This window comes from Tubulanus polymorphus, chromosome 4, assembly GCF_964204645.1.
Source record: "Tubulanus polymorphus chromosome 4, tnTubPoly1.2, whole genome shotgun sequence".
Taxonomy (NCBI): domain Eukaryota; kingdom Metazoa; phylum Nemertea; class Palaeonemertea; order Tubulaniformes; family Tubulanidae; genus Tubulanus; species Tubulanus polymorphus.
In genome coordinates this window covers 4,289,056-4,310,491 of record NC_134028.1, presented here as the reverse complement: position 1 = coordinate 4,310,491, position 21,436 = coordinate 4,289,056, and the positions used below count along the sequence as shown (strand labels likewise).

Sequence of the window (21,436 nt, the reverse complement as noted above, 5' to 3'; positions counted from 1 at the left end):
ACGGCGGTCGCCGCGACACAAATGAACGACAATCGCATAGCTCATAAAATCTAATTTATTTTACATCATATGATAAAATTCACGACATCAACAAAATACAGTATTTACTAGATCAATAATGACAACACAATTATACAATCAAAATAGAATTTGTTTTCATATTTCATTACGTCAGAATATATAAATGCCAACAAATAGATATACTTTTGAACATATACACAGTGGAACCTTGTTATATCGGTACGATTTATCAGTTATGATTACAAACCTAGAATTTCGTCCCAAATTCACAATTTCAACAATTTCATAGCAGATGCAACGAACTATCGGTTATAATGAACAATTTTCTGGTCCCCAGAAATTCATTGTAACGAGATTCCACCGTATACATTGTGTACTAACATAACAATAACAATATACCTCAACGTCTTGGAAATTCTCAACACTCTTATCATATCAAACCTTGCATACCTAAATTTCATAGCAGTTGCAGTTCGTAACGTTGACAATATCATAATACTTCACAACCTTAAAAGGTTAGATTTTGCTGAATGGAGATTTAGTTAGTTTATTCAGCTATAACAGAGTCTACAGGTCCTCGCTTTTTGAGGACCAGATTTCAGTTGGCCAAATGTTGGATGGAGTTATCTGGTCGACGCACCATTGTTGCAATGATATTTTCATCCACTTGAAACAAGTTTCAAGTAACTGGCCGCAGCACAATTACATATAACCTCTAATTACCTACTCCCAAGATTACCGAGCCAGCTTCCATAGCTGAATTGGGACAATGGATAGAACTGAAGCGTTCAAAATGCGTTAAAAATCTTTATCATTGGACTACAATACGGACATGACATTTCTCTTCTGATCCGTATCAACTGAAGATTATACTTTACCATGATTAATAATAAACCTGTCTTCTTATTTTCAACGTGTTTAACAAAGAGTAATGAAACATATATACATTCTGTTTAATTCGACTTCGCGTCTTAATCGTTATCTCTAGAATTAAACACATGACCGATCGTGTGTTTTATATTGAATTAATTATCTATATACACAGTAATAGTTTTCTATGGATTCAATGATTATCATTTTTTACTATTTTTCGAATCGAGTGATATAATCTTCCCTTTTTCCGGCTAGAAAGAGAATTAGAGATGATATCGTATTTACATAAGCATGCCACACTGAATTAAGTACGTACTAAATACGTGGTTTTCGATCTCTATTACTTACGGGCAGTATTTTGAACGAACATGTGAGATCTTCAGAGACTATCATGACGGCAGCTGCGTTGTCGAATTCACCGCAATAATTCGGCGCACTGAACAGTGTTACAAGCTGAAATAAAAAATAAACCTGGCTTTGATGACATCCGTAACAGTAATTGGTCCTCAACCAAATAGTGGCTTACGCAAATCAAAATGCGGGATGGAAACAGATATATAAATGCGCAGTTTATTTGAAGCAGCGATTTTTATACCTTTCGTTTCTGAAAGAACTGGTATCCATCTTCAACAACCTGTATGTTATCAAATGAAAAGGATATGAGCAACGAATTACGTCAAAACAAAATGTCAAATTCGGAAATGGAAAATACGCAATTCATTGCGTGAAATCGGATATTTTGGCGATAAGACTTCGTGTCTAGAAGGCAATCTCAATTTGATCAGCGAGAGAAATTCTATGAATACAAATAAACCACCCGATCAATATTGCCGTCGAAGAACTCCTAGACTTCACGATGTCTACATATATGTCACTCGCACTTTTCACATAATACTCCTATGTCAAGCTTATAGAACATCGTAAAACCAAGGGACCTGTTCCACGGTCGTGGCTTAGATTTAAGACCAGGCTAAGACTACGTCCATGCCTAATCTAACAACTTAAGACCCCCGACCAGTCTGATGATTTAAGACCACTTTCGGACTAACGTAAGTCACGACTGTGCATCTCGCCCCCACGGTATATCTTAAGATTGATATCGCGATTTTCTTCAATTTCTTCTGACACATACCTGATGCGCTCTTACTATCAAACTGCAATCTTGCTTCTTCAGAAAATGGCGGACAACGTCACCGCCGAATGTATAGGACACACCACGATCATTCTCACCCCAACCCGTTATATCCTGAAATATCATCAACTTCAACATAGTATTAAACGATAAATCCCCAATAACCCGACCTCACATCGGTGATGTATATAGAGTATAGGATATAGCGGTATATCGGGCTTAATTTGGAGTAGTTCCAAGGTACGTAAACAGTCCTCAGAAAAAAAGCCTGGCGTTATGGACGAGGTGGCGGTTTATCAGGGGTTGACTCCACATGTATTAAGAGCTTTTCTGTATTCAATACAACGATTAGATTTTAGATCATTATGAAACACAAAATGTAATGCATTTTATGATATTGCGCTTGTTAGAAGGTGATAAATGACATTTTATTGCCTTTATTTTATCATCAATCTTCTGATTAGTGAGAGTAGAGCAATCAAATAAAACTTCCATCAGAATCCTCATTCCGAGGGCTCGCTTCTATATCGTTTGTATATTGACATGGTCGAGAGTAAACCTTACCTCATCAGGATCAGACCATAGTAGATCACAAACTAATCCATTATCGGGAACATCCATCGGCCTTTCGATTTCTCGCAACTGCAATAAAAAGAATCGAAAGAAACAAAATGAGTGTCGCCTGGTCTGAAAAACAGATACAAGCTAAGTCTTGCAAACAACAGCAACAATTTCGATTCATTTTCACATATTTCTAATTAAGGTAGTCTTTCGAGATGGTCTTCATATAGCATCGCGATAGATGTGATGTTTTAAATCCTCGCAGATGAAATCTCTCACCAAGGCATCGCCCATGCATATAAGCGTCAAGGGGAAGTTTGCATAGCTCTCAAACCCAGAGGAAAGTACAAACAGTAATCAACGGCGTTCGTGGCAATCTCTACTTCCCGTCAATGATATTCTGAGATTTACATTTTCTATAGACCGACAGTTGATGTAGGGCAAAATCCTGGCGAAGATGGTATCTCAGATAACATGATATGAAAACCATATTACAATCAAACATGCTATGATCATTTTTTTTCAGAGAAGGATTGGCCTAGGCCATTTGAATACTTCCGGGATGAACGTGATCACACGGTGACGATAAAGCGGTCACGTGTAAATCACTCACTCGATGCTACGACTCTGTGGTAACGCGAGATGGGTCGTTTCCAGAACCAAATTTGGCCGGTGTCAAGCATCGACCAATTTTGCACCAGTGTGAACGGTTAGCTTGGGCCTAATCTGGCACGGGCCAATAAGCCCGAGCCTAAAACTCTCGTGTGATTGCGGCTTAAGTTTGGCCTAATCTGGCACGGGCCAAAATTAGCCCGGGTTTAAAACTCTCGTGTGATTGCGGCTTAAGTTCTTAATCATTTCCCTTCTCCGTTTTGAGAAGCAATAGGATTATTACATGAAGTTCATATTTCCTCGACGTGACATTTCAGATTATTCCGAGCTTTGTAAGGACTCGCGTCCCTCTCACCTGATCTAAGTCATTAAGCTCCGGTGAAAGGCCTCCGTGCATGCAGAATATCGTTCCCTCGATCAATGCAGCTGAAACAATAGAATGAGGTTAAGTGTAAGTAACTCAATCAAAATATCACACATACCCTACAGCGCCACAGAGTGTCACCACAACTAGTGGTGACGCAAAGTTGTCGTATGCATAATGCGGATAATGTTAATAAGGTGAAAATAGCTTCCGCAGTAGGAGTTCTTCACGTATACAGTTTTCATCCGAAAAAAATGCTCCAGAAGGACGATCGAAGCGAAAATTCAATTCAGAAAGAAATAATTCGGACTTCGATGGGACTTTGACGGCGATAGGCGATTAGTGAGACGGCGAAATTTACGATCTCAGTTCAAACCTATTTGATCGAGCAGGAGAGATTCCAAACAATCACAGCCGATAAGACTTTGATTGCGTGTTTATGGGTTAATTTCATACCGCGCACAACTGGCAGAAGTGCGACGAAATATTGAGAGACGGAGCGAGAACGAGAGAGCGAGAAGTAGAATAAACTCAAAGCATCAAATAACTTACATTGGATTTTACTTATTGAATATGACTTATTGAATATGACACATGAATGTTATCGATATTAGAAAGTAGATAAATCTAGTGAGAGCTGACGATAGTTAGGTACATCATCGTGGCAGATTGGATAATCAAATGAATTATATTTTCATCACATCTACAGGCTGATGATAGCACTAGATATCCATTTATTGCCGAGAACAAAAGAAGTTTTTTTCATATTAGATTGAATGACGTCAATAACTCACCTATTGGTAAACAGTTGAAACAATCTGTGAATGTTTTCCACAGTTTAATGTTATATCGTCTTTTGCACTCGTCATAAAATCCGTAGATTCTGTAAATATAGATATCGCAAACTCGTTATTGTTATAGGGGTTGATCCACGAGGAGGACGAGTTTCCCGAGCTCTTTTGATTATTTCATTTTAGACAATATTCTTCGTTTTGATTACCATTATCACTCGAGTTACCCCTCTCTTCACCCAGCCCTGGCAGTGGTTGTCTCCGCAGTGATCTACGTTGCTCTACGATTTTGTGTACCCACCGTGGTACATTAGACACTAAAGTTCTTGGTGAACCCCTCCCCCGATTTGGTTTTGCGTTGTAGTCACTCTGCGTGGATACTTCTTTCCCTTTCATGGAAACACTCGATTCAATCGACGGCTTTAAACGCAATAATTTTCTAGATTTCTAGTATTTCAATTGCGTGGCGTGTGTACATGAATTACTAAACACTTTCCACACAGACTTGAACCCGACGCAAACTGTAAATCAGACTGTATTCAGTAAGCCTAATGAAGATATTCATTGAATTAATCAAATGTAGACCCTTGACCGAGGAGCTATCGTCTGCAATAGCTGCAACACTTTCCGCATTGTAAGTTGCTACATCGATCGAAATTGATCGAAAAATTACATTGCATCTGTGTTTAGTTGTCACGACCACATGGCAAGTTTCCCACATAATTCAGTATTATTAGACGAAATGAATTGAAAAAGTGGGAATTCATCAAAACTTCGCCGATCACGGCTTATCCCGAGAGGGACGGGGCTTAGAATTTCTGTATCTTGTATCCGAGCATGCTAATAATAGACATCCTTCCAATGGAAATTATGACTTAATTCGCTACCCACGAACACCCCTCACAGGGACGTGTATGTATACTGTCTCCGACTTGAAGTCTAACAAATCATTATTCTTCATATTACCGCGGGATATGATGTGACGATGTATGGTGCATGGATAGTTGATTTTCCCATCGAAGTTAGTTGCTTGTAATCTAGATTACGCCGTAACAGTCGTCGGATTACACGATGATACGAGTTGATATTTCAGTGAAACAAGACTCCTAGACTACGACGACGTTAGCATGTCATCAAACGCTATACAACGTGTCACACCGTAAGAATTCGCAACTATATCAAATTATGCGCTAATTCCCATAATTATCCGTGCGAATATCTGACAGAATAAGAACAGAATCTATACTTATTTCGTTGCACGTTGAATAGATTTATTCACGAGGAGAGCTTTCACCCAGCAGACGGGAACTGCACAGAGTTGCACTATAAGGCGTCTTATGAAAAAAAAACACATTCATATTGACAAATAAACCTATCGATCATAGATTCATTTTCGAAAATGTGCCTGCAAATCATGAGTGTTTGGAAAAATTATCTTACGTTGATTCACACAAATACTGTGATAAATTTAATCAAGTATCTTAGAACAACGATATTTTGTTCTTCAATGCGAATATTACTAAGATTAAATGCCAATTTCCAAACGCGAAAGCTGGGATACTGCCGTACGGCAACACTAAGTGAGACATCGAAACGGATCAAAAGCCTTCTAAAGATCCGTCAATGATGATGATGAACTTTAGAACAATAATTTACATATCATCAATTGTGGGTTCATTTGTCAACTCGAGTACACATTCTTAATCGACCGGCGGCCAAGAAAACGTTCATGTTTCTCCTTGAGCTCAAAACTACAGTTTATCATTTAAATGCAGTTGTTCAACACACTGTGGCTTGAAAGAAGAGTGAATCGATGTGAATATCAGTTATAAACAGTACGAAGCTTCATTTCCACAATTCATTTCTTAATTACCACCAGGAAGAAAAAGAAAAGTGTCAAGGAAATGAAAGAAGTTGATTATGGGTAATTTCATAGATCTGTCACCGTTTTATATAATGCAATTGGCGGAAGTTGGTCGCAAAGTCAAAAATGGCAATGTCACCTGTACATAAATGATAAAAAAGAGCATATAACTGTAACACTAATCTTGTCGCAGTGTCCATGGTTTAACTCCGTGCTCTAATTTCCGATGACGTCATATGTGTATGTATATCTGAAGTGGTTGTCGCTCATTTGCCGGAAATCATAATGATACCTCAGAAATAGTAATATACGTTTCCTTTGCCACTCAAATTTCATACGTATACACCATCGACTCTCAGGCGGATAATTATCATCTGCAATGTCAATACCAGAACTGACGAAGCGGCTTTAAACCAATAGGGCAACGGAGCAATCGCTTCTGCCGCTGGCTGTGACAGGACTCTGTATCATCTCATAATATACCCCCATTGTGATATAAAACATGGATCATTATATCGTTTACAGATTCATGTTTATGAAGGGTACAGAACCTATTTTATATATTTTCACATCGCATCCTGACTCGAAAACCAGAAGAACAAATGAACACAGAAAAATATCGTAATCAATTAATTATACATAATAACGTCTGCTCCCAAACTCGAGTAATAAATCGATCAAGCGGTTTTTTAGTGCAACGGGCAATAATTTACGTACCTGTTGATACTGGCACATTCATGGTTTCCTCTCAACAGAAAGAAATTATTTGGATACTTAATCTTGTACGCTAGAACTAGACATATCGTTTCCAGCGAACGTTTACCTCTGGAAAGAAAAATGAACAGCAACAATTTCATTTTAGTAGATATATTACCAGGAATGAATCCGTTCAAAATACCCGTTTTTTCAATGTTTTATCTTTGGAAGATATTGTATAACTTTAGCAAGATTACATTATCTCTTTAGGAGTTTATATTATTCAAATTGTTTTCACGATGTAAACATCGCTGTAGCATATGTTCGGATTCTGCCATCTAACATACGGTATATCGCAGGTCATCTCTACGATTTACCGACGTATGTACATAAGATACACGTACGTATTTCTATATAGTATTGACACTGATCAATGAGATATTTTTTTAGTCGATGATATGTATGAATAATCGGAAGCGAATCGATATCGTCGTAATTAATGATAGATGAATGCGATTCACGGATATATCACAACTCATACTGAGGATGCCTGTAGTTTAATTACTACGTATGACAACCATGAAGTATTAATTATGTTGCCGCTATAGCTGAATACCTCGTGGGATCGCCTAGCGAATTGATAACATCGTACTAGCTTTATGCGAAGACTTTTTCTTTATCAGTTCTCTTTTCATTCAAGCCTGCTTCATATGCGAGATATACGAATCGGAAGAAGGCGGTTGTTTTCATGGCATTTTTCATGCTTTCGTCAATTCATTTTGATTATGTATGTAAAGAATGGCAAATATACTTCTGGAAATAATGTCTATCCACTTACATACGTATTCGTATATGCATGCGCAGACTATGATCAAGATTTCAATTTCACTTTAGCAAATAGCTTATTTTGGTGAGCGAAAAGTGAATTCTCCTGCTGAGAATGACGTTAATAACTCACCTATCCACGTAATCTCCCAGAAAGAGATAGTTTGCCTCAGGCGGGTACCCACACTTATCGAAATGTCGCAATAAGTCTTCATACTGGCCGTGTATGTCCCCACAGATATTTACAGGGGCTTCTAATTCGATGAGATTTGGCTGTTCCAAGAAAATCGCCCGTGATAGCTGACATAACTGACGTATCTGCATTTCGGGTAGTTGTACCTAATAAAAGATCAGAAAATCCGCAATAAAAGGATGTACCCGAGTATTATGGTATTTAGCGGTATCTAAGATATCAATTTAGCGCGAAGAACACGCGCATTTATCAAAGGATTACATCATGGCTTCATTAGGTCAAACAAGTACCGTGAAAATTGATGGAGATTATGGTAAAATATATAGAATGTTAACTCGATATAACAAAGCTGATGACTGCAAACCGGCATTCTTTTAGATATGTTCTCGTCACGAGTGGAGCAACTACCCGTTTACGTTAAATCCCTCATCATCCACCCATAGTCTTTACAAATACAAGTTTAGCGTCACTGGTGTTTTCAGACCGGATTCAATTAACGAAATCATTGAAATAAAGCTATCTTTTCACACAGAACTGGCTGGGGAACGGGAAATGTCGTGGTACAGTGTTACGCATTCAGGATTGTCACGATTGCATGTAGTATGCATCGACGAATGGCTGGCGATAATTTCGTTACATGTCTGAGCGGAACTTCATTAGTTTCCCGAATTCTCCTTCGAAAAAGCTTTGACGCATGCATGCACAACTAATGTGTAATAAGACTATTTAAATGGTCTTTGGGGTGCTGCGCACAAATTTTGGTATCGGATACTTGGGTAAATGCAGACACCATCAATACATTCAACCCTATCCTCCATTGTACATATAATATATACGGACGTAGATTTGATTTTAATTATTCATCGGACAAGAGTTTGTTCTTAATAGAGATTGTTTGCTTAACGTTGACAAACACAAGAGGTAATGCGTTCGCAAATGTTTTCGTCCACAGCGATAAATAATTACAGTACTGCATCACCACACTATAGCTCTGAAGGGTTTGACTATATAGAGGTCCGTAGAACAGAACAGGAACTAGACACCGAATAAAACGATATCATCCGCTCAAGTTTTAGATGAGCGTGACATTTTCATCAACTCGCCAGATTTTATTAATATGAAATTTCTCAGAATTCATTTCGTAGGTTACACGCCTAATTCCTATCCTACGGGCACTATAGCTGGATGTTCATAATTGACACTCCGCCAGCTGTCAAAGGCAAACGTTTAACCAAATATTCATCCAACGCACGCGGTAACTCAAACATTTCAGCAAATACATTTAGACTAGAATATTTCATAAGGGGAGATTTTTCAACTAAACGAGGGTAAAACGTAGATTTAATCTATATACGCCCAACATGCAGATCATACATAATGCATTGTAAGCATTATGATTTCGAAAAGGCAACACCCATATGTCACAACTAGAAACCCTTGAAGTGGTGAATCCAGCAAAAATTGCCATCTGTTAAGAGTAGCATTTCCTGGTTTCCGTAATACGGTACGGTACATAAAAGTATCATATACCCTGAGGTAGAAAATGGTTGGCGCTATTCCTGATAGGTGCAAAAAATCTTGAACTCACGAAGACCTCATGAGCAAGACTCAGTGCTTACTGTAAACTCTTATTAGTCACAGCAGCATAATGATATCCTGGCTTTTATTAATTAATAGATGTACACCAACTGGAAAATGTCGGCAGCAAATTGGCTTACTCTACTAGGAAATGATACCCAATTCCGCAATCGGCTGGGATGCAGTAACTATGATGTATGGGAGTTTAGGTATTACCTAATACTTCGACCGGTTCCATACAATAAACCAGTAACAACACTAAGCGAAATATATACTCGTACTAGTGAGTTGTAAAGTGATTGCCTTAGAAATAAACAAACCCGATGTCCGATACTTCAAATTCCCAAAATTCAATTTCGAATTCACTATTTCTTAAAAGAAGTGTGTATAGAAATGGGAAACAATAGCTGTTTCAAAGACGAAATACACTTCAAGCTATAATACGTAGATTTCAAAAATTTTAGGGGAAATCGCCATTTGGAACCCGGTTCTACGACTGTGAATGAAAAAAAGCTCAACTCCAAAACCTGATGGAAACTGGAAAACCGATGAGAGTGCGATGAGAGTGAGCTCCTCATGGGTTTAAGGGCTCCCGACAGTTTAGATGACTTCTCATAAAACAGAGAAAGGTCATGAATAAAAATGACATATATTAAGGCAGAACTAATCCCATTGCGAGTGACTGGTAATCTTTTCGCATTAGTCTGATGACGTTCTAACATTATCGAATCGGTTTGACTATTTGTCAATCGGCACCGGTCAATTTATCAATATTGTCGCGGCTTAAAACACGGCAACAACCAAAAAATTCGTCCAGATGAAAACGTTCAGTAGTTACTGGTCGATAGTTCCCATAGTACTGATCCCCTTTCTCGGAGAGTGAAATCAGTTTAATAGCTTTCCTCTACGAAACCCACTCCGGATCATCCTGCCAGAGCAATATTACATGCCTTAATTCTAACCGACCTCCTTAACGACAATCTGTTTCACGATAAGGACAACAATAATGTCTTTACATATTTTGGTTGGTAAGATTGTGAGTGATTAATGTATAGGGTGATGAATGTCAACTATGACAGATTCTAAATTGAAATTCCCTTCGGGAATAGAAGCGCTGCATTGTTTTTGTGGCAAGCCTCATCCCCGCCGTATCATTTATTAACTGTCAAGTTCACATCATCTTTCATTTCAGTGGAGAAGATGAAATTATCTCGAGCTGTGTGTAATCAAAACTGCGGATTCACTTCTGTGGGTTTGATTTAAACAGACTGAAATATGAGGCAGTTTATCTGCCTGATTGCCTCTTTAATAATGTCCTGTAAATTTATCTACGCATAAATCAACTATGTTTCACGGTATAATTTATTAGATTTTTTTAAAGTCCCATCAATAGATTCAACTTTCGAAATTTGTTCTGGTCTGAGCAGTGGGTGAGAAAAGTGCCGATCTACATCAACTGAAAACTGTGTGCATTGTTTTTTGCGTAGTTTTTGCTATTCAACTGAATTAAACGAAAATGAAGCGACCAATTTAGAAAAAAAGAAATACTTTCTCTTTATGGAATCGATATGTTTTACCTGTTTTCCAGGATTATCCCTGACTGAGAGAAGCTGTTCAATAACGGCATTAACGTCGAATTCTACTTTACGTGACATAGCGCCTTACTGTTATACTACCTAAGTTCGCTAATCCAATACGGTATAGTGCACGCAACGTTTTAAATAAGACTTCTCGTGAATGAATCAAGATACATGTCAATTAGTCGAATGCGTCTGATTTCGAAGCCTTTCCGTCGAATTCCTCAGGAAACAACATATTCCATTTTAGAGTTTCGTCAAGCTTCCTGATAACAGTTATGGGTAACGATTCCACATTCTACCAGCTACACTGAAATGATTTCCGTTTGCTGTCGGTATTTCGGCATCGCTAGACTTTTCGCACAGCTACAGGAACATCCTGCCCGAAAAACGTGTGGGCGGGTTTCACGACAATGACCAGTATGCATGCAATAAACCAAACACAGCGCGTAATACTCGAGTCGATTGGGGGAACATTAGTGTACTGGTTGATGCTGCAAGTAACTGTGGCAACAGTCACGACAATGTAAGCGACTATATTCGCACTAAACGATGGCTCACTAGCTGAATGGACTATATACCCGCTATAAAACTCTTCTCAACTAATTGTCAAGGTTTATCAATATGGCATAGTATTATCAGATATTTGTATGACATCCGATGGTGCTGTCGTCAGTAACAGATTGTCGCCGTGTACATACACATTCGACGTGTCTGAAAAATCGATACCGTACCCATTTAAGAAAAAATGCGACTTCACGTCGATATTACGACTGAGATATCAGAATGAAAGGAAAATTATTGGGGCATTATGATAACACATATTCTACAACAACCAGGGCTCCATTATCGTTGGCATTTGCTTAGGGTTTTCGGTCTCACGGTAACATTTCAAAGTCAGCTATCATAATCATCTTTAAATATCATCAAATTCGAATGAGTGCCAGAGTCTGGGAGAAGGTGGATTAAAATGATGCTTCATTAATTCGTGATTCAGTAGCTCAATTAGTTTATTAGATGATTGCGGCATCTAAAGCGAGTATCGGACTGCTCCGCACTCCGAATTATGCACAGGGAAGCGATTAAGTGAGACTGGTTCGCGTACCGAAGGGAAGTGAGGAATCGTCCATTGCCACAGTAACGTTTTCAACGCCAAATTCAATTATTTTATTCAAAGTACGAACATCTGAGACCCGAATAGTTTAATATGAGTTTTATGTTGTCCGTAAGTCAATATACGCCGTTCCGTACGAATAGCCTTCGGGATTATCCGTACGAGTCCGTACGGAATTATCCGTATTGGTCAACTTTGTATTTTATTTATCATGATGCACCCGATCGAATACGAATCGGCGGCGGGTGGCTCCACAGATAGTCCGGAATTGACTTCCGCGTTCTAAATAATTCGTCAGCTTTAGTGATTTTTAGCTTTCGTTGATATTTTATAGGTTTGTAAACGATTTATCTAGTATTATACTAATGGCGATCATCATTCAACAACGTCAACGAATAATAATACAATAAAAAACCGACGCCACGCACAAAGAAATCTGTGTCATCTCCGATCAAAAATAAAATTCAGTTAGGTTTTAGCCAATGGCAATAGATTCACCGGCCCCGGACGGTCCACACTCACAGGGCGGTCCACACTCACGGTCCACACTCACACTCACTTCGGTTTTCTGAGTGAGTCGACTATAGTCGAACTAAACGAAACCGAATGTCCGATAGTCGGAACTATATTCCGGAAATAGTTCGAAAATCAAGCGCATTCGGTTATTAGTTCCGACCACTAGTCGACTAGATACCAAAACCGAATTTGGCCCAGGCAGAGGCATGACGGGTTCGACGTTGTTGAAGTTTGGGTTGCAGCTTGGATCCTCCAATCTCAGTACTACCTTTTTGGACATACAACCTACTAGGCCTACACCCCCTAAACAGCGACGCGCCCCTGGCCTGTATGGCTGTAGAGCGTGTACTAACAACTGCTGGTCTGGTGAACATGTCATCATAGTATATTATGTGTGGTCATTGTTTCAGATGATTTCAGTATGCCGGCGGCTGTAGGTACTGTACTCGCTGTAGCGATTGGTTTGGCCGCCTTATTTCTCAATTTCTCTTTGCATAAAATTGAAGAAGGACATGTCGGAGTTTACTATCGGGTAGGATTGTCTTTATGTGAAATGACGAAAAGCCCAGCTTTGAGTAATCTTACCCCTTATCACGAAACTTAACGCGGAGTAACTGAATTATTTTTCAGGGTGGAGCGTTACTAAGAACGACGACAGGTCCCGGTTTCCACATTATGTTTCCAGTATTAACAACTTTTCGTTCGGTGCAGGTTCGTATCAATTTACTCCATCTCGCCAACGGTGTATTTCTGATTATTCATTTCTTTATTTTTCAAAAAGTCGTTGAACAGTTTTTCCTGATAGTTATGAAGTTTTTGACTAAACTTCATCATCAGGGAAACGAAAATAACATGATAATGATACACAGTAATTCAAAATATCAACTACTGTGGGTTTTGCTCATTAACTCTGAAATAATGAGATTGATATCGGTGTAACAGTCATTTCTTGATTACTTTGCTGCTATTTTCAGACTACCTTACAAACTGACGAAGTGAAAAATGTGCCTTGCGGCACAAGGTGAGTATAAAGAAAATCGTTCTTAGACTTCGATTAGCAAAAACTTCAGATCTCTGAAAAATGAATAAGCAGGTTAAATCTTCTTGAATATCTTAACATCAAAAATAGTCAACCTTTGATTATCGGCCATCCTTGGTTGTCCACAGAAATTCTTAAACCCTGCTATCAAAAATGTAGTTCATTGTCAATTAAAATCATGTTCAGTATCCAACTGTGGAACTGAGTCCAGTTGTCCACCGGCCTCAATTATCCACTAACAAGATATCGGTCCCATCAGCGGCGGATAACCAAGAGTTAACTGTACATCCTGAATTCATGGAGTTTTTAATGATATTTTCATTAATTTATTACTATTAACAGCGGAGGAGTCGTTATCTACATTGATCGTATTGAAGTTGTTAATTTATTAAGTCCTGCCAGTGGTGTGTATCTGAAAGGGGTCGTTTAAAATGCCTCCTTTCTATTCATTTATAGCATGTTGTTCGTTAGTCTGAGTTAAGCCCGCTGCACACCAGCGACATGTACGCTGAAATAAATACACCAACGTAGAATTGTCGTTATTAGGGAGCGTTCACAAATTACGTACCTCAAAATCTCCCGTTTTTCTGACCCCCCTCCCCCCTTGTACTACCTTTGTACCAAATTCACTGACCCCCTCTTAGGTACGTACCATCGCACCTATGATCAATTATATTGATGCAAAGAACACAAATCAAAAAAAATATAAATACCTGATTTCATTAATGATGTAACAAAAGAATTAAGCAAGTATTGTTGTTTATTGATTTTTTATACCCGGTACTAAAAGCCGATAAAACACCAACGGCTATTTTCATTTGAGTTTGGAACATAAAGTACGTACCAAGATTGATTAATACCCCCCTCCCTCAAAGTACGTACCTTTTTTGCTGACACATCCCCCCCCCACCCCCCATGTACCACTTTGTACCAAAATTCAGTAACCCCCCTCCCCCCTAATGGAGGTACGTAATTTATGAATGCTCCCTTATGCAGCTGGTTTTACATGTTGCTTTGCTAACTTCCATATCCATATGACAAGTTCTGAAACGGAAGCATCGGGGCCAAATTTGGGAAAATGGCAATTCCTTTCCCTATGGTAGTTGTGTTATTATTGCTATAACTCCTTTGCGTTTCGGAATCTTGTATCCATGTGCACTTTCTGCTTTCAAAAAGCTCTAAGTACAACATTGAAGAACGCATCTTTCAGAAATGTTCTTAAATCCTTACAAAATGTCGAGGGCTCCTATTTTTACGTAGTTCAGTGCTCTGCAAAAATTGCACAGATATTTTATTTGCACCCTAATACGTAGATGGCTGTTGTGTTTTTGTCTATTCAGTGGTGGTGTGACGATTTTCCTTGAACGTATTGAAGTAGTGAACATACTGCATGAAACTGCTGGTTTGTAGATAGTAGATATGACTAAAAACCTCATTTATGAAACCCTGCTAAAACCCAGCTTTTAAAGCTACTTGATTCAACACTCAAAACAGTGTATTCTACCATAACTCTACATTCTACCAGATTTTGTTTGAATGGTTTCCACTACTCACTGGGTTCAATTAAACTTTTTCATGATACTTTAAGTCCTTTTTCTTATCGCTTCATTAAATGAATGTTTTTTTGGTTTTTCAGTATATGACATTGTGAAGAATTTCACCGCCGATTACGACAAAACTCTGATTTATAACAAGATACATCATGAACTGAATCAATTCTGTAGTATTCATAGTTTACAAGAGGTCTACATCGATCTATTCGGTAAGATAAATCTATAGTCTCTCGCGAGTGCCTGCTTCTTTATCTGATTTATGCCATTTGTCAGAATAACATGAGTAAAGTATACCCCAGAAGGCTTATGTAGGACTGTGACGGTTTAGGAATGGAGCCCTTGGTACTTCGGTCAGAAGTTGCCCCTGTAACCTACGTTTAGTAAATACCTACCATCTTGGAATTATGCCCTAAAAACTTTCTCATTTACGAAACATACTATTTACAGTAATGCGAAAGTGACAGTACAATGTGCCAGATCATATGAGTTTGACTGTATGAGGTTGGATTTTGCATAATGAGTTTAAGACTAGGTCTTCCTGGGAGATTTAAGGGTCCACACTTTTGGACCGATGATAGTATATAGTTTTCCACGATCTTCCATCATTCGACGTCGATAAGTTCTAATTCAGCTCCAATGATCATCTCTTCTTCGCGTTCGCAGATTCTTCGTAGTTCGTTCATTTCTTCGGCTTTCTGGTTCGCGTATTGGAAATAAACGTATCGCACGCCTTCGAGGGTCGAGATCTGTATTTTGCGACTCAGGTAACAGGAACGTAGACCGCTGTGTTTCAGGCGTTTGAACTGTACGTCGAGTCGACTCAGTTTCTGATCGATGTTGACGATTGTTTTACAAGCTTCGTTGAATCGACGTTCGGTCTCGAAGAATCTCTTGACGGCTGTTTCGTAATCCATGCTGGTGTTCATTTGAGAATCAAAATGAATTTTGATGATTGTCCGATATTTTTCGAGGGTTTATATAGGTTTGGTGACATTTTACATCGAGCGACATCGCAGAGAAGACTCATCAATTATGACTAATTAACAATTGAGTAATTAGTCAAAAGATTGATAGATGATCAAACATCAACGTTGATTTCTCACTCAATTAGCTGTTAATTAGTCCACTGAAATTGGGTCATCATGATTCTTCACTAATTTATGATTTCATTACATGCATCTTGTTCAATTTCAGACCAAATTGATGAAAATCTAAAGAAAGCTTTACAAGCAGACTTAAACATGATGGCTCCCGGGTTGTTGATTCAAGCTGTGCGAGTAACTAAACCTAAAATTCCAGAAACTATTCGTAAAAACTATGAATTGATGTAAGTATGTGAATATACATTAGTACAGTCAACCCTCCGATGGGTTGACTGTAATTATGTTGAATGAATTAAATGACTTCATTAGTTGATGGACATGGTATATATACATGGTTCTGTGTGTCACTTATAGGGAAGGCGAAAAGACAAAACTACTGATATCAATTCAAAAACAAAAAGTCATAGAAAAAGAAGCTGAAACTGATAGAAAGAAAGCACTTATAGGTACCTGAGATTCCTGAAGAAATTAACATTTTCTACCCGTATTTCAGCTGGCTGGTTTAAACAAATTTTATGTTATGTTCTGTTCTCAGAGGCTGAAAAAAATGCTGCTGTCTCAAAAATTCAGTGGTCTCAAAAGATCATGGAGAAAGAATCAGAAAAAAAAATATCTGAAATAGAAGGTATGCTAAATAATGAACTCTGATTAAGTGAAGTAGTTTCAAAGGAGGAGTTTGATAAATTGCGTAATCTTGCGATGTTTCAGATCTTACTTTATTGGCCAAGATGAAAGCGAAAACAGAAGCAGATTTTTATAGAGCAGAAAAGGAAGCCCAGTCTAACAAGGTAATTCCGGCAAGCTGCCATCCTGAGGGAATTCTCAATGCAGCAATGATATTTTCGAGGTTTGTATGAAACTAATGTCTAATTTCAGATAAAATTGACCCCAGAATATCTACAGATGTTGAAATATCAAGCTATTGCTGCTAATAGTAAAGTCTACTTCGGTAATAACATTCCTGATATGTTCATCGATGGAACATTGCAACAATCTGCATCGGTAAGATTTCAAAAGGGAGCGTTCACAAATTACGTACCTCAAAATCTCCCGTTTTTCTGACCCCCTCCCCCTTGTACCACCTTTGTACCAAATTCACTGACCCCCCTCTGAGGTATGTACCATCGCACCCATGACCACCCCCCCCCCCCAATTATATCGATGCAAAGAACACAAATAAAAAAAAATATAAATACCTGATTTCATTTATGATGTCACAAAAGAATTAAGCAAGTATTTTTGTTTATTGATTTTATATACCCGGTACTAAAAGCCGATAAAACACCAACGGCTATTTTCATTTGAGTTTGGTACATAAAGTACGTACCAAGATTGATTGATACCCCCCTCCCTCAAAGTACGTACCTTTTTTGCTGACCCCCCTCCCCCATGTACCACTTTGTACCAAAATTCAGTAACAACCCCTCCCCCCAATGGAGATACGTAATTTATGAACGCTCCCAAAGTCTTAGACGCTTACACTCTGATTCAAAGTTAAATCTCAACAAAGTCTTGAGTATTGAATGTTGATGATTATTGTTCTCTATTTTCAGGGTAAATTGCACAAAGACAACAAGAAAACATAACAAAATGTTGCTAGATATGATTATCAAATCCATCACGTTCCAGACGTTTTAATCTAAAAGAAAGTAAAAATATCATGCATTGCAATTTCATTTCAAATTAAACTTTTGTTTTCAAACATTCTGAAGATATTTGTCACTTGAGCTAGCTGGTTAGCTAAGAGAGCAGGGGGTGTGTAGACACGCGGTGCCCGTAACTCTGATATAACTCACTGCACATACATGGTATACATACACATTCAATGCAAATTCATTGATATTTTTCACTAGTTTTATTTTCTCGATGTATTTTGTTTATTATAACACCATGACGTTCCATCATAGAAAAAAACATATCATTTGTCGAATTCTACACTCTACCACTTAGACTAATGTCAACTGCATGTGGTTTTAATCCTATCACATTTGATAGATTCTTTAATGTTTCCTTAATGTTCGATTTCATGACAATGTGGGTATTTAAGTGGATGTACGTTTAGAATAATAGCAGTGTAATACGTACGAACATTATTTTACATGGCTAAATAGGTACATGTAGTTTCAACAGAAAGGGTATTTTCATACTAATGAATTATGCAATGAGTTAATTAACTGACTATGTTGTATATATATATATACTGTGTTTACCATTTAGATTACATAGATTGTAACTGATGTGCATGTGTCATATGTTGATGGTGGCTGATTTGAAGTGCCTTCACTGACTGATGGTGCCAGTGCTAATTCTCGAATGTAATGCATGTGTATATACATTTTCTAACTGTCCGAGATAAACTCCCATTTTTCCCACCTTTACGTCCATCCGAATTTTGTATTCCCGTTTGCGATCCATTCAAAAAAGACCATACAGTTTTTTTTCACTAACTTGCGAAGCCTCAGACCAGACTAGACCAGACTACCTGATATCCTCTCTTTAATTGTAGTAGCTGTCAACAGAAATTAGATTATTGAACTATAAATTATTCTGATTTTGAGAGTATTTTGATATTTCCGGGGGTTGTTTAGTTTTTAAAGAGAACAGGAACTACCGGTACTCTCAAATAGGTCATACTTGTCTGATGATTACATGCTTTATTTTATGCTTCATGAGTATTCTTATCCTTTAGCTCTGCACATCTTCCCTTTCGACCCTGCCACTTATTAAAACTATTTTCTATTTCGGGTTTCAAATTTTCGTTGGGTTTTGTACATTATTGTAAACTGTGCCTATATTAAACATGTCAATAAAGATGTTTATATGAATTTTGAAACAACTAATATTTCTTGGAAATCTTCATTGTACAGTTTGATATTCTTGATGGTATTTATGTTTCGAATGGAATTAAATCTCGCGTTTCAATAAAACAATTTGGGCTCAAAATTAAATCTAGCTCGTACTGCGGACGTAGGTAGGGCGGGCCGGGTGTAAAACAATGGTATTCATTGGCTTGTCCTTGTATTAATGCCGGACAGTAACGCCACCAAGCGGATGATCACAGTTTTCTTCGAAACTTAACGATAGAGGGCGATTGAAGTCACCTGATCGCGATAGGAAACCGCCCTCCGGATAGAAAGAACGGTTCAGACCACGCGCGTGAGCCAATAATTTTGAGACTAAGTTGATACATACTGGGTATTGAGAATTCGGGACCAAAAAAAACACTAATCTTACAACGTCCTACATGCCACAGGAGCGCTCGTAGATGTGACTCTAGCTTGACGGAAATAAAAAGCCAGAAATTCGTAAGAATTCGGAACTCTAGACCACAAAAGGTTTTACAACGAATGCCATACTACACAGGGTTTCTTGATACAACGTTAAAAATTAATGGTGTAAGCTTACTCTATTATATTTGACGGTGTCGACATCTTCCGTTGCTTGAGGGAACTTCCAATTGGCGCCAAATACAACCGTTTTTTTCGCCGCTGCTGTTCTCATCGTAGATTCGAATCCGATGACATCAGCTTGATTATGCCAGGATGGCATGCGTTCTTGCCTTTGTATCGAGAAAATTACAAGAAAATATTGACACATGCATCAATAAAATGCCGAAAAAATTCATACACAATTTGTCAAACATTCCTGACTGAGCAGCCGTTAATTCAATGAAGCTCCGGAATTGCGTAAATCTATTTACGCGCATATAGATCTCTTAAGTCGTTCATACCACATCAAAGGTACAACATAAAACGAGAATAAATTTACACGTGATACAACATCAAAGACGACGACCTAATATCTGCACTATATGTTTGGTTTTTATCAGCCTGTTGTTGACTATGTGAAGTAGGAATTGACTAACATATATTCGCATTGCGGTCATTCAAGTGCTTCTTCTGAACATTCTACAAAAGCCCCGTACTAATCTTTCTGTTGACAAATCTGCGATACGTCAATCAAACCCTACGTAAATCTTGATATTCAAACATCGTCGGCTATTTCTAACGGCTTTAATCACTTGGTGATTATGTCACATCTCGTAACGGCATACGTACGTATATCGGTTTCAAAAGTCACCCATCACGTACTAGGCAATACCCAATACTCGGCGCCTCGAATGAGCCACGTTCAAAAGACAAGTTTATATTTTCTGTTAATTGTATACTTTATATAAGTCTCCCTCCATGTACCATAGACATGGTTGGAGTGTATAAAATAAAATCCTAATCCTAATCCTAATTCATCGATATTTTGGGTCCCTTGGTTTTAGTATCCGAAGTGTCCCTCAGTCAACATTTTGTATAATCAAATTCATTCTACAAGCAAACACTCAAACCTCATAGATCCTTACTTGGAGTAATCATTTGACTCCAAGCTTGGAGTATTCAGTCTGATTACTCCAAGCTCCAAGATTCAACCAACACCTCTTTCCGAACCACGTTGGTTATTCAAGCGCGGGTGGTTTTGATTAGAAACTGGAAGGAGTTTAGGGCGCCTCCGCGAGCGTTCATTGCTTGTAGGGCGCCTAAGATGCCTTAGATATATAAGATGCTCATCGCTCTACAGGTCTAGGCGTAATCTTGACCATTTTGCCGAGCCTCAGCGGGCTCAGGTTTGATTACCTAGGTAATAACATCGGTCTGGTTGAACATGTCGTATTTGATTCCGTGTGTATTGATTAGCGTGTTCTCTCTTTATCTCGTAAAGCTTGTCAGACCATTAACCGCACCGGCTATCAATCATTCTCAGCTCTCAGCGTGGCTCTGACTGACAGCTCACTAGGTTTCTTTGATCTCGGCGCGTCTGTACACGGATGTCAGTGGATTTGACGGGTCTCCCTCTGTGTTGAACATAAGAGGCGGGCAATGTCAGTCGAGCGGTTTGTTTGCGCCGACACTTCACAGAAACGATCGTTTACGAGTTTGATTGACAGGTTTTCTCCACGCTCAGTTGGTGGTAACATCAAAGTGAATTTCTCCCTAAGTGTGTCTCGTTTGGCGGGGCAGCTTTTGTGCTGTCCG

The 21,436-nt window shown here is 38.5% G+C and overlaps 2 protein-coding genes across 4 annotated transcripts; one reads left to right on the top strand and one right to left on the bottom strand.

Moving 5' to 3' along the window:
• Positions 1-103: 103 nt before the first annotated feature.
• LOC141903131 (uncharacterized) lies at positions 104-11,590 on the bottom strand. The gene is made up of 10 exons (XM_074791105.1): positions 11,088-11,590; positions 7,873-8,078; positions 6,936-7,043; positions 4,358-4,446; positions 3,555-3,625; positions 2,591-2,668; positions 2,027-2,140; positions 1,490-1,528; positions 1,243-1,347; positions 104-1,145 (listed from the first exon to the last, which is right to left on the bottom strand). The coding sequence occupies exons 1-10, from the start codon at positions 11,163-11,165 to the stop codon at positions 1,095-1,097; spliced, it is 939 nt and encodes a 312-aa protein (XP_074647206.1). The 5' UTR covers positions 11,166-11,590; the 3' UTR covers positions 104-1,094.
• Positions 11,591-12,462: 872 nt separating this feature from the next.
• On the top strand, positions 12,463-19,325 carry LOC141903745 (erlin-1-like). 3 transcript variants are annotated; one of them, XM_074792020.1, is made up of 12 exons: positions 12,463-12,535; positions 13,128-13,249; positions 13,348-13,428; positions 13,692-13,738; positions 15,097-15,158; positions 15,393-15,518; positions 16,504-16,636; positions 16,767-16,858; positions 16,948-17,037; positions 17,121-17,200; positions 17,289-17,414; positions 17,966-19,325. In XM_074792020.1, the coding sequence occupies exons 2-12, from the start codon at positions 13,139-13,141 to the stop codon at positions 17,996-17,998; spliced, it is 981 nt and encodes a 326-aa protein (XP_074648121.1). In that variant the 5' UTR covers positions 12,463-12,535; positions 13,128-13,138; the 3' UTR covers positions 17,999-19,325. The 3 variants fall into 3 exon arrangements, with proteins under 3 accessions (XP_074648121.1, XP_074648122.1, XP_074648123.1); XM_074792021.1 differs by lacking the exon at positions 15,097-15,158 and adding an exon at positions 14,099-14,160; XM_074792022.1 differs by having other exon boundaries at positions 12,473-12,504.
• Positions 19,326-21,436: the final 2,111 nt, after the last annotated feature.

Coding starts and splice junctions, on each gene's coding strand:
- LOC141903131 (XM_074791105.1), bottom strand. CDS start 11,165: ATGTCACGTAAAGTAGAATTCGACGTTAATGCCGTTATTGAACAGCTT. Junction 7,044..7,872: donor CTGGGAGATTACGTGGATAG/GTGAGTTATTAA, acceptor TTTTCTTTCCAG/AGGTAAACGTTCGCTGGAAA. Junction 2,669..3,554: donor AGCTTAATGACTTAGATCAG/GTGAGAGGGACG, acceptor TTTTTATTGCAG/TTGCGAGAAATCGAAAGGCC.
- LOC141903745 (XM_074792020.1), top strand. CDS start 13,139: ATGCCGGCGGCTGTAGGTACTGTACTCGCTGTAGCGATTGGTTTGGCC. Junction 13,429..13,691: donor CAACTTTTCGTTCGGTGCAG/GTTCGTATCAAT, acceptor TGCTATTTTCAG/ACTACCTTACAAACTGACGA. Junction 13,739..15,096: donor AATGTGCCTTGCGGCACAAG/GTGAGTATAAAG, acceptor TTGTCTATTCAG/TGGTGGTGTGACGATTTTCC.